The 13,028-nt window shown below is 32.4% G+C and overlaps 2 protein-coding genes across 4 annotated transcripts in view; both read left to right on the top strand.

The window, feature by feature from the left end:
• Nucleotides 1-3,092, top strand: part of LOC106460248 (neuron navigator 2-like) — a 92,885-nt gene extending 89,793 nt beyond the window's left edge. Inside the window, exons 3-4 of one of the 3 annotated variants that reach the window (XR_002610722.1) lie at nt 593-758; nt 2,689-2,825. Coding sequence is in view for 1 of the 3 variants with exons in the window: in XM_022386916.1 (XP_022242624.1) it covers nt 593-758; nt 2,689-2,920 (398 nt within the window). In the remaining 2 variants the exon portion in view is untranslated. Of the gene's footprint in view, nt 1-592; nt 759-2,688 lie in introns of all 3 variants that reach the window. The other 2 variants (XR_002610723.1, XM_022386916.1) reach the window with 2 other exon arrangements.
• Nucleotides 3,093-3,256: 164 nt separating this feature from the next.
• LOC106460247 (CCR4-NOT transcription complex subunit 1-like) overlaps nt 3,257-13,028 on the top strand; it is a 40,538-nt gene continuing 30,766 nt past the window's right edge. The window contains exons 1-7 of the mRNA XM_013919932.2: nt 3,257-3,264; nt 6,067-6,175; nt 8,977-9,300; nt 10,003-10,143; nt 10,546-10,701; nt 11,326-11,466; nt 11,704-11,808. Of these exons, the coding sequence (XP_013775386.2) occupies nt 3,257-3,264; nt 6,067-6,175; nt 8,977-9,300; nt 10,003-10,143; nt 10,546-10,701; nt 11,326-11,466; nt 11,704-11,808 (984 nt within the window). The remainder of the gene's footprint in view (nt 3,265-6,066; nt 6,176-8,976; nt 9,301-10,002; nt 10,144-10,545; nt 10,702-11,325; nt 11,467-11,703; nt 11,809-13,028) is intronic.

Here is a 13,028-nt window from a genome sequence, read left to right as displayed (position 1 = left end):
CAAAGTAAGGGGGGGGGGGCGCAGAAGAAAAACGAAATAGGGTACTACCACTTGGGGGGGGGGTAAGCAAGATAAACTTGTATATTGTTACCCAGACAGTGAATGTTATGTCAATCTTATCATTACATACTTATTGTTGTCCAAAATCGTGCAGTACTGGTATTATTACACGTTGTTTACTCATTTTCATGTGGTATTGCATAATGACGTGGGGAGAGTTTAGTGTCGTGGAACTTTATTTTCAATTATTCTTATAGATGTTGCATATCAGGCTCCCCCGCCACGTTGGCTCGGCGATAAGCTTGGTCTTGTAACGCTCTAAAATTCTAAGTATGATTACTGCGGAGAAAGGGTACAGCTGAGATACCCCTTACGCAAAGTTAAGCTTAAATAAAACGGATATTGTATAATAATGTTTATATTATTATGATATTTGTGCGTGTTTAAAAACTGATTTACGCTGATTTTTTTTTTTTTTAATGAATAACGTAACCCTCACGAATGATATAACCTTCATGAAATCAATAACCATGCACAATATTGTCTATTTTAATAATTTTTAATAAATATCAATATGATGTTAATATTTCAGATATCAGAGATGGTAGTTTAAAAGCTATCCTGGGACTCTTCTTCAATCTGTCTCGTTATAAACAAGCTCAGAAGACGGCAGCCACTGCAAATAATCAGCCCTCTAGCGGTTACTCGCAAGGAAGAGTAGGGCTGACACCTTCTAGTGGTGGAGAAATGCTTTCGAAGTAAGCTTTGCTCTGACTGTATAATTATGTATTATTGACGAATATTTTAGAACTTTTCTACATAACGTCTCTGAAACACTCGGTTCTCCTTTATTTCTGCAATCTTTCGGCTATTTTGCTAGAGCCTTCAACGGTTAAGATATTAGTATTATGTTATAATATTTTTTTTTTAAGTGTTAACTGGAATGAGTTCAAAGTATCATCTACCAACAGTGACATCTACAATAATGGCTAGAAAATAATTATTGACAAAAAATATAAGAACTTCCAACCGAAAAATATCATGTAATATAATAATAAAATATTATGTAAATTAGTTATATAAGAATTAGATTACTAACCTGGTACGTTCCAGCAAGAGAGCCGAATATTTGCAGAAATAAAACACAATTAGTTGGGAAAGAAATGTCCTACACAAAGGCGGATTTGTGATTTGCTTTCTCTATCGGGTCTGAGGGTACGGTACGTTTTGATTGGTAGTCCATCGGAAAGGGGGGGGGTTGCAACTCCCTCGATCCCCATCTGGATCTACTATCTTCCCCTTTTAGTGTTCTAATTATTGATTTTTGTGTTATTGGTCATTGTAAATATTTAATGAACTACTGCTTTTAAAACTATAATAATTAAGTTATGTACGAACAGTAAATACAGGAATATACGTAATGGTAATAATAAAATGATATTATGCTAATACAAATGCGGTTAGTTTAAGATCTCTATTTCTTGGAGTATGAACAATCTTACAATTCCAATTATGAACTGGTTTATTAAACATTCCTATACAAAAATGTATATTATTCCTGTGAGCAGTGTCATTTTATACAGTGTTTTGTAATATTGAAAACAAGAAGTGGACATGTTGTGGAGTGTAATATTTTACTGCGTTGTAGTGAATCTTTTCATGTTAACACTTTGCCCTCTACTGGCTTAACGGTAAAGTCTCAAGACTTATAACGCTAAAAACCGGTTTTCGATACCCGTGGTAGTCACAGCAAAAATAACAAACTAACACTTCGTCTTTATTAGTCTCGGGCTGGTTCAACGGTAGGTATACGGAACTACATTGTTAAAATCCTGGGTTTGATTCCCCAAGGAAGACTGAGCGCAGATAGCACATCAATACATTCTACGTAAATCTGTGTAATTATTTTTATAATTCTTTGTGAATACGAACATAGATCTTTCACGAAACGGATATTGAAACTGACCAATAGGCGAGTGAGTTGAACTTTGATAAAATTGTATAGCTTTGTGTTATCGAAATATTTGTACATTTCACTATTAACTCTGTTGATATATTTAAAATGTTATGCTTTTTAATTTCATATCTCCACAATAGATGGGGACACAATCAATATTTTTCCTTAACTTTTTTGTTGTTGGATTCTCTTATTTGGCTCAAAACAGCTAGTTTCTGACTTTTCGTCAATTCTATTTAAGCTCGCAGGCTATTTTGAAATACTGTTTTGTGTTATAAAGTTACTGCTATAATAAACCCTTGCATTCAAGGTAGAGAACTTTTCTGGACATTTTCACTGTGTATGGCGGCAGAAAGCCTTGAAGAATTTTATAAATAACTCTGAAAATTTTGAATGCTTGTTATTCAACTTGTATGAATTCCTTGACTTCTTTCTGTTCGTGGTCTATTTATGGAACTCATCATTAATGCATTAATTAATTTGAAAATACACATTGTATCAATTTTCGTAGATATAAAGTAAGATTTTGGTTTGAATACTAAGTGATCATCCTATATATTCAAATAGTTTCAAATCCTAAAACAAATTTTAATACGGAAATTTTTTGGTGCGAATTAGTATTTCATCTCTCACAGACGATATAATGATTGTTCCAGTTTGTTTGTTTGTTTTTTATTTTAATACAACAGATTGATATATGTATTATTTGTATCATTATTATTTTTAATTAGATTACCAACTCTTTCCAAACCTTCCACTGGACGTGTTCCTACTCAGTCTTGTGCCAGAGAAAATTCTAGCAGTATACCTGCGCCGCCCTCTACCGTTAATAATAATCGTAAAAATGTGAATCAAACAGAAAAAAGTAGAAATTTAACCAATCCTGGAAACGGAATGACGAGTGGAACAACAGGTAGGAAAGCATATTGGAACAACTTATTTCTCGTCGTAAATTATCTCTAATGTTCAAAGAAAGTTAAAGGAAAATTCCGTTAGATAAAAAATATATTAAATCATAAAAACATTTGGTTTCACCCGCTATTGACGTAACAACTTTGTTTTAGTTATCTAACATGTGAATTTAAACTTGACACTTGTAAAAGTCTTGCACAAGTTCAGTTCAAACTGCATCATTTCTTTCGCCAAAAATATCACATTTTATAATTTAATATTTGAAACTTGTAAAACTTTGGAATAACAAAATATCATTAATTTTCTTCTTGCTATCATATGATAACATGACATGTTGAAACTTGTACAAAATAAAGTTCAGTCAGTCAAACATTTAATTATTACAAAATGGCACTGTAAGTAAGTGTCGCATTTTGTATTACTTGTCCATATTTCCTTTTTAAATAGATGAGTCAAATTGTCTTTTGAATAAAATTTAAACGCTAATAATATTTAGCGAGATCTGCTCTAGTTTGCCAATTAAGTTCAAATTTTTATAAACGACTAACCAACGCGACCCCTACAGCTGCAGTTTTAATGATTTAAGGTTTATGTTAAGTTGTCTATATAGACTGTGGAGTTGTTTTTATTTTGGTTCTTAGTCATGATTTTTATGAAACGTAGCCTAAATCGTTTAAAGTAAAAAAAAAAAAAAAAAAAAAAAAAAAAAAAAAAAAACCTTAAACATTGAAAAATAAGTAAGCATTTTTAAAATAAATAATGCTATGTTATTAATTCTTACATGAAACCTGGTTTGTAAATAAATATTTATGATAATTACAATTCACCTTCTTGAACTCTTTCACACTCTAACGGTTGTTGTTGTTGTTGTTGTTCATGAAAATAGTATTAGAAGAAAGGCCTCGTCGGCATTGCATACGACAGATGTATTGTGGTTCACATAACATATTCTACTTTGCTTTAAATTGTAGGGTTTTTTGGGTTTTTTTAAGTGTCGTCTCACATACGCTGTGTCATTCATAAAAAGCTTGAATGATCCAAAGTCAATACGTCACTTCACCCTTCTTTAGGGCTGTTACCTACCACGTGTTTTTAAATATGACTATCATAGTCATAATGAACTAGCAGCTTTTTATGGTGACTCTTATGACCTGAGGTATACATAATGTTAATTCATGGTGCGTCAGCATCTTAGACAGAAGATACTAAAGTACTTCGCAAGAGCTTCTTGGTTTTACTGGTCACCTGGAGACACTGTTTTTTTTTGTTGTTGTTGTTGTTTTTGTAATGTCGAACGTTTTCACTTAAACGTATAACACCAGTGTATGTATGTGTTTAAGAATGACATTTTGTATGATAATTAACTTGTACCTTTCTTTTAAAATATATTTCAAGTTACTTGTGGAAATTGGAAATAGTCAGATAATGTATTTGTGTTTTGTCGTTACTGTCTTGTATAATTTTTTATTACTTTCATATCATTCGTTCAATGATTTTTTTTTTCCTTTAGCAAAACGTTTCTGATTAATAAAAAATAAATGGCAGTACAATCTTCCTCTACCTAGTAGCAACGCTGACTTGTGTGTGTATGTTGATGTGGTTATTTATGGTTCGTAGCCTCCCACTCTTCAGACCAAGTTCGTGTCTTCCAGTTTAAATACAACCGGTTCATTTGATAACCATCTGAGTAGGTGCTGGAGCAGTAGGATAATTGTCCATTAATTCCAGGCACGTGCTTGTAGTCTTCCCGCATGGTAATTTCAAGAGAAATAAAAACTAACAACTGTTCTGTATCCACGTGTTTTAAGTTAGATGTTTCTTTAGTTAGAAACTATCGCAAACACGTTTACGTAAAGCACATGAGGCTTAAAAGCGGGTGATTTTAGATAACCATGCTTAGAACTGCTGTACAAAATTGGGTTTATAGTCATTTTATATATTTGGTTAAACTCTAATAAAGGGTATAAACATATAAATAAACATACACATTAACTTTGACATTACTCGTAGTTAGTGTCCGCTCAACTTCGTATTGCCCTAGAAACGTTCCTAACGATTTTATACGAACCGTCGTTGAGCTTCACTTTTAGACTTATTCTATATGTATATTAATTTAAAAAATGTAACTTTTTTTTTTTACTGTAGTAGCTCCACCATTTGACAGGTTTTTACTCCATTTCCTCATTCTCTTTGAAGGAAATCGGTTACTGTATAGCCTGGCGAATTTGTCACAATTCAAAAACTGTGACTACAGAGGTTGAGTACGTTATAATGAAACAAATTTGGAGTCTCATCACGTCGATATAGTCCTTACAGTCAACTCACGATCTATCTGACGACTGTGCATCTTGACAACAGTCCTGCGGCGGAGTTTTTGTTAAAAGTTTCCATCGTAAAGCTGTCTTGTTCTCGGTACACCATTCCTCATCACTTAAATATTTTATTTTTTTTCATCTATGTGAAAAGCTAGAATAACATTTGAAAAAGCATCATTACCAATTTTAGCCATCAATCCATTTCGTTAGTTGTTTTTTGTTATTTCTGTTGAAAACGTTCTTTTTATTATCTGCTCTCCACGTTCTCCTTGGATTAAACTCCAGACAAATGAAGATAGAAGATATTTCTGTTCGTGGTAACATAACCTATATGCGTCTCTTCATTGCTGCACAATTACATTAAACCAAATCTTTCGATCTCATGTTTTGCGGAGACAAACTCGCGCGTGTGTAAATATTCCCTTTAAAACAGAATGATACCCCTTTTTTTATATTGAGGAAAAAAAATCAATCAACAAACATGTCGCGTCTTTGTGCGAGACTTCAAGTTTCCGGTTATTTTAATTAATTCATTACCCTTATCTGTTTGTAAATAAAAGAACGCATAAATGCATTTGACATAAGAATATTTCCCATTTCAAATTAAAGGTTGCAAAAATTCGTATCGTTTTGTTTAATTATAGAAAATGTGTTTGTATCATGTTAATGTACTTAGCACGTCAGTAGTCCACCTCTCGACTATAATCTATAAGCTTCTAGACCGTGAAACAGCACGTAAATAAGTAAAACATTATTACCCTTGAGTTAAACCATGTAAAACGATACAAGACATTAACGGTTATGCTGTTTATCTTAACTCTCCCACCACATTGTCTCCAGTTGTACTTATATCTTTACAACTTGCAAATATTTCTCGTATAGGGTTAAGCTGAATGACCCGTACTTAATTCGTAAAAACGAAACTCGAAAAAGCAGTGAGTGTCCACAAGAAAAAATGTTAACTCGATATATTGAAGTTATCATATTTCGGGTAATAGCCATGCAGGAGAGCACTCGAGTTTACAAAGTGCAAGGCAGAAATTCTTTCTCGTAGCTCCTGCAGATTCCTCTTGAAACACTAGTGTTCTAACTGGTTTCAAGCGCAACGTATTGATGAGGGCTTTCGGAATTGTTCTAGTGGGAACTATATATAACTGGAAAACCTATTGGATCTCGTATCTAGTATCCTACCTTCAATGAAATTACGTGCATGCCTAGTAAACAATTTATGTAATTTTGGTTCTTCAGTCCAAATAACAATCTAAAACCCTTTTAGGAAAATAAAAAGCTGTATTATTTAACTCGCGCCAAATAAATAGTGTTCCAATAGATGTAGTGACTATCGCTTTCACAGATGTAATTTATGATAACTAGATCTAGGATCAAAATCAAGATTGAACACTTTCAGTGGCGTAGGTCCCACAAGGACTGTAATAAAAGTTCTGCGTTCATGTGAAAAATTGTCTTCAAGAGGCTCAAAGTGCCTACTTTTGCAATTGAGACATTCGAGACGTAATCAACTGACTTTTGCATCTTGTAGTTTAACACGTTATTACCATTGATCTCATGACTAAAAAAAGTCTGGGCTGTAAAGCAGGTTCAGATTCCGGTCCCATCCTAAAGGTTCCTGTTCAGTTCAATACATGGAAACTCTGGGGATGGTATTTACATTTACTTGCACGTTTCATGTAATTAAACTTGTTTTCATTTAAAATTGTTTGTTATTTAGCACAAAGCTACACAAAGGGGCTATCTGTGCTCTGCCCACCACGGTTATCGAAACCTAGATTCTAGCAGTACAAGTCCGCAGACATACTACTGTGCTACTGGAGGGTTGGGCTTCATTTAAAGCAAAAATATTTCAAAAGTATTTAAGGAGTGCGCGAATTTCCATACAAGAAGCGAACTTGTATTGTATGGAAAGTATTAAATGAAAATGCTTTTGTTTCAAGTAAATGAATGAAATAGTTGTCTTCTAGAATTTAGCTGGTAGATGCTAGGAAGTAAGAAATAAATAAAATGTACATAAATGTGTAAGGTAAGAAATAAAACAATATGTAGGTTTAAATGCTTCCTAAACCTTAAAATGCGCTAAATAGGAACCACTTATTATTATTACAGTGCTATGAATATGCGCGCGCGTACACACACACACACACACACACACACACACACACACACACACACACACACACACACACACACACACACACACACACACATATATATATATCAAACTCTTGTTTGTTTTTTTCATTTTGTTTTTTTATCTTGGTAATACTGATGTTTCTTTTCAATTGGTTACCTTAGTAATATTGAAACTAGGGGAATGACATGAGTAGTTTTTTTTTTGTGTTTGTCAACTTATGTCTATGATGTGAATTTACACCTTACTTGTTATTAAATAGCCATTATTGAATGTTGGTAGATTTTATTCTTCATCTAGAGTCTAGACTTGTGTACAACACTTGTTCACTCTTCATTGTTTGTTTGTTGTCTTAAAGGTATTCTTATAAATATTCAATACAAAACAAGATACCTTATTCATACAATAATCCCACATTAAAATAGTATTTCAAGTATATTTATATTTACTGCTACTAATTTATTCTTGTAAATTATTCAGCTAACAATCAGTTTAAGATGCTAGAATATAGAAATGAAGTCCAATCTACCATTTCACATACTGGTTTTGAGGAATTCCACCCCTCATCAGTCTTGCTCTTGGTATTCTTTAGATGTTTATTGCTTAGTGATCATAATAGTTTTGAAAAGGACAACTAAAACTTTTGAAAAGTGATACCTATTCATTAGGAAAATGGCTACAGAACAATTAAGTATTCATGTTTGTTGTTTTAGTTAAATTTTTACTTTGAGTTATTAAGATACTTGTATGAATTTCATAATGTTAATGAAATTAAGTGTTGAACAGCTGAAGATATAAAAGTATGAGTACTGATAATAGACTTGCAATGAGTACTGTTCTTCATGCTAATTTGGTGTTTTTTTATATAACAAATTAGCACTTTGTGAAATTTAAAAGTAGTAATAATAAATGTGAAGTAACTAGACTAATTGAGTTGAAATTCATCATTATTGTAATTAATTTTGTTCTTTGTACAGAAAAGAATGTCTTCCTATTGTTTCCTTACACTGTTTAAAAATATTTTTGTGACTATGAGATTGTCAACTAGATTTCTCATTGTGTATTATGATTTTGTTTACATCATATTAAAATGTATCTTATGTTTTATCAAACAGTTGTGTACATTTGTTGCCATTATAAAAATAATGTTAACTGCTATAGAAAAAAGTAATGCATCAGTGGAAACCAACTTTTACATATGTGATAACTTAAGTGGTTATGTGAGAGTTTAGCTTTCATTGTGCAAGAGGTGTCTCATTTGCCTGTGAAAAAGACTTGCACTGTTAAAGCATGAGAGTTTTCAATTGTTTTGTGTTTTACAAGAGAACTAGTTATTTTTTACAACTTTATTGTATTATGACACATTGAAATACTTGAACTGATTAAAAACAAGATAATAAGCAAACTTTTTTTTAACCTGTTTTCTTTGGTAAATTATGTATACTGAAAGTTGAACTTTGAAGTTCTATAATTCTGTAATTTTCTGTTTCTTTTTTTCACAATAACAAAAATTTGTAGTAAAATTTTTTAATCTATTACATATTTTTTTGAAAATTTTCCTTTGTATTTTCTAATGAAGCAAATATTTCTCCCAAATGACCATGAATGGAATTTTAATTTTTTTATACTATTATATTTTTATTTAGAATTTGAAGAAAGAAAACCCGAGCAATATTCTAAAGGACAGCCACAGACTAGCACGGATTGAACATCAGCTGTCACCTCGTCCAAAGGAGATGTTAAATATATCAACACCACATCCCAAAAACGAACCTTCATCTCTTGATTGTGCTACTGCAACCAAACTGACTCAGGAGGAAATCTCTGCTGCAGTTCAAGCAAGAGTGAGTGCTCAAGGAAGATCTACAGCTTCTGTGTCCTCTAGACTCTCGCAACCACAGGTTACAGACTTTGATGTCAATGTCCTGTCTGTATCAGACCTATGTCATCACATTCAGATAAATAATCAGGTAGAAACCAAACTGTTTTATATCTTTTGAAGGGAGTTTACCATTTATTTAATTTCTATACATAAATTACGAACTCAGGTAAAACACGCACACAGGTAGATTAACCTTTTCTCCAAGCATGTATGAGTGCATGTTCCACCATTGCAGGTTCTATTTTAGTACACTTAGCCCTTCACTTGTTCCATATTTTGTTATCACAGTAGAAAACATTTACTAAGTAACCTCCATGAAAAGAAGCTCAAGGGCAAATGGTTGGTTATGTAACAGCTGTTCCTTTAAGCTTTTCTTGTCTGTCAACTCTCCTCAAAATGTAATATCTAAAAAGCTATGTACAGTGTTTAGATATAATAAGGTAAGTCCTCTTCGGCTGGAACTATATGCTGATATATTCAACAAATGGAAACCTTACTATGCAAGAAATTCTATATCACTTCCAGAGAAAACTGCTGTTAAAAAGAAAATGCATTCTTATTTCCCAAATTTACAGGACTGTTTTTTAGGTTTTCTGTCATTTCTTAATGTAAGAGTAATAACTTGAATGGAAAGAGTGAAATCTTTTGATAGGTAAATTTATGTAAACTTTTATAATCTAGAGTAGAAACTTGGATTAAAGATACATAGTAAAAAATTGTCAGAAAACAATTTATAGGAATAAGTGTCTATATAAATTAAGATATATAAGATAATTCGTCTTGGTTTCAGTTGCCATTATTACAGAGTCACCCCCACCTGAAACAAGTTATCAAAGCTGCTATTGAACAGTCTGTTCAAGAATGGTTGGTACCAGTGGAAGATCATTTCATCAAAATTGTCAGTGGAACATGTGAAAACATTGTTAAGAAGGTAAACGTTTTTTATCTCTATTTTAATTTAACAAGTGCTTGAATTTTTCATACCTCAGAACTATTATATCAGTTTTTTAGTTCTAAACTGTATCTGTATTATTAGTATTTTCTTTTACTATATTAATCACCTAGTGTTTTAGGATGCTTAAGTTGCAAATTTGAATCCATTCACCAAACGTGCTCACACTTTCAGCTATCTGAGCATTATAATGTAATGATCAGTTTCAAGAGTTGACAGTGTACAATGCTAACTGACTGCCTTCCCTTTAATCTATTGCTTCTAAATTAGAGATTGCTAGTGCAGATAGCCCTCAAGTAGCTTTGGACAAAATTCAACAACAAGCAAAAAATAATATATTGATATGATATTTAATTAAGAGAAACTGACTTTTTGTTTCAGGACTTTGCTCTTGATCCAGAAGAAACCAGAATGCGTTCTGCTGCTCATCTCATGATCCGTAGTTTGACAGCAGGATTGGTAATGGTAACATGCCGAGAAGTACTTGATTCGTCTATTAATACCAATCTTAAATCCTCATTTCTGACAGCACTCGGAGTAAGTTGATTTTGTAGTATCCTGTGTATTTACTTCTTGTGACCATTCTTATGTTTTTTTCGTTATTGTATTCTTAAATATGGCAATTTTATTTTTGAGCGCAGATAATGTTTTAAACTTTCGTTTATTAAGAAAATTAATAAAAGCAAATAATTGATAAAATGTGGAGATGTTCATTATGGTGTCAGTAGTAAAATCAAAATAACTATGGTTTTGACTTAACTAAAAATAACACAAGTTAACTTTTCATAATTTTCCTTCTGTGAAAAACTACTATCAATAATGTCAAACAGTTTTGCGACATAATAGTACTTTGAAATACCTTGATTTTCAGTGAAATAAACAAATAGGCCTAGTGTGGCCAGGTGCTAGGGTGCTCAACTCATAATCTGTGGGTTGCAGGTTCAAATCTCATCAATGAACATGCTTACCCCTTTCAGCTATGTAGGCATTGTAATATGAAGGTCAGTCCCACTCTTCGTTGGTAAAATAGTTTGTGGTGTTGACAAGCTGCTTTCCCTCTATTCTATTGCTCCTAAATTAGGGATAGTTAGCACAGATAGCCCTCTTGTAGCTTTGTGTGAACTTTAACAAACACATTAAACTGGTATTTTTTTTTAACAGGGAGCAACACAGCATCAGAAGGAGCTTGTAGAACAGACTGCCATTGTTGTAGCTCAGGAAAACATTCAACTGGCTTGCTGTTTCGTACAGAAAATTGTTGTGGAGAAAGCTGTTCTGGAGCTAGACAAAAGATTAAATACTGTAAGTGATGATTCTTTCTCTTGATCTGTGTACTATATTTACTTTCTTGTTCACCCTGTCATGAACAATTACAGGCTTATAAACATATTTTTACCACTAGTATATCGATGAGTTTGGAATGTGAAATATAGGTAAATTTTTTTCCCCAATATTTCTCTATGTAAATGAAGAAAATGTTGTGTTTATACTTGTCATTTTTGTGCTTGCATAATATAGTATAATTGTTTCTGCATGCAGGAATATGAGTTACGGAAGCTTGCAAAGGCTGAAGAACGACGCTACTGTGATCCAGTAGTGCTGACATATCAGGCTGAAAGAATGCCAGAACAAATCCGGCTAAAGGTATGAAACTATTTTCTTATTGAATTATGAAAAGAAAATAGTCTTCTGAAAATGTTGATGTTAAATAAAGTGAGGAAGCTATTTGAAAATAAATTTTCCATGTTATCTGGAACAGTGGTTCCTAACTGCCAGCACCCAAGAAATTTCAACCAGTCCTCAAAATGATGTAAAAAAAAATTGTATTTTAAAATAAAGCTACTGAAATATGTTTTACAGTGTAGTTTCAAAGTAATTTAAAAATTTAATACTGTACAAAGCAGTCCATGAAATTTTAAGATCAGAACTATCTTGTCCTCAGTTGGAAAAGGTGGCAACCACTAATCTAGAATATTAACAACTAGCTACTATTTCAGAATTGTTTATTTTTGTTCTCTAAAATAGTTAGCACTAGATAATATAGAAGATTTTTGAAGATTTGCATAAAAATTCAGAAAATCATTGTTAGTTACAATAAAACATTTAATATTGTTTTTGGTTCTTAGAAACTGTGTTGAGTAATATTTTTCCAAAGGAAAAAAAACTAATCCAAAAATGTAATTTCCTCCCTCCTCCTTCAGTTATCTGTTACAGAGAAATAAAAGTGGTGTACATTTTTATTCAGTTTAAAATAATTATCCATCAATTTAAACCCTCAGTTTTACATTTGTTTGTTGGAAACCATTGCTTATGTCAAAAGAATATGTATCGATCGTTCAGTAGCCAATCTACAAATCGGTCACAATAAACCCTATAATAAAGGTAATAATTCTATTGTATTTCTCTATGTAGGAATATTTTTACATGACTCTTGGAACATTTTTAATAAATTTGGTGCTCATGTAACTATATTTTTATCATGAAGAAAGGACTGTTACTTCATTTGTAGTTGCATTGTTTCTTTAAGGAAAGCTCTGTGGCTCACCCTGTATATGGGACTTGAGCAAGAAAAAAAGCAACATTCCACTTAAAAGTTCTGTATGTTTACATTCCTTTTAGTATAAGATTGTGGTTTATCTATTAATCTGTTTGAATTTTTCCTTGTCATTAGTCATTTTTACAAATTTTCTTATAGAAACCTGGAGATCTTTAAACACCTATTCATATTTGGCTAAAATATCTGAAAAAAAAAAAAGAGAGAGAGAGACAGACAGACAGACAGACACACACACACACACACACACACACACACACACACACACACACACACACACACACACACACACACACACACACACACACAC

Source organism: Limulus polyphemus, unplaced genomic scaffold (assembly GCF_000517525.1).
Source record: "Limulus polyphemus unplaced genomic scaffold, Limulus_polyphemus-2.1.2 Scaffold735, whole genome shotgun sequence".
NCBI lineage: Eukaryota > Metazoa > Arthropoda > Merostomata > Xiphosura > Limulidae > Limulus > Limulus polyphemus.
Note: the sequence above shows the minus strand (reverse complement) of the source record. Positions and strands in the feature narration are given on the sequence as shown.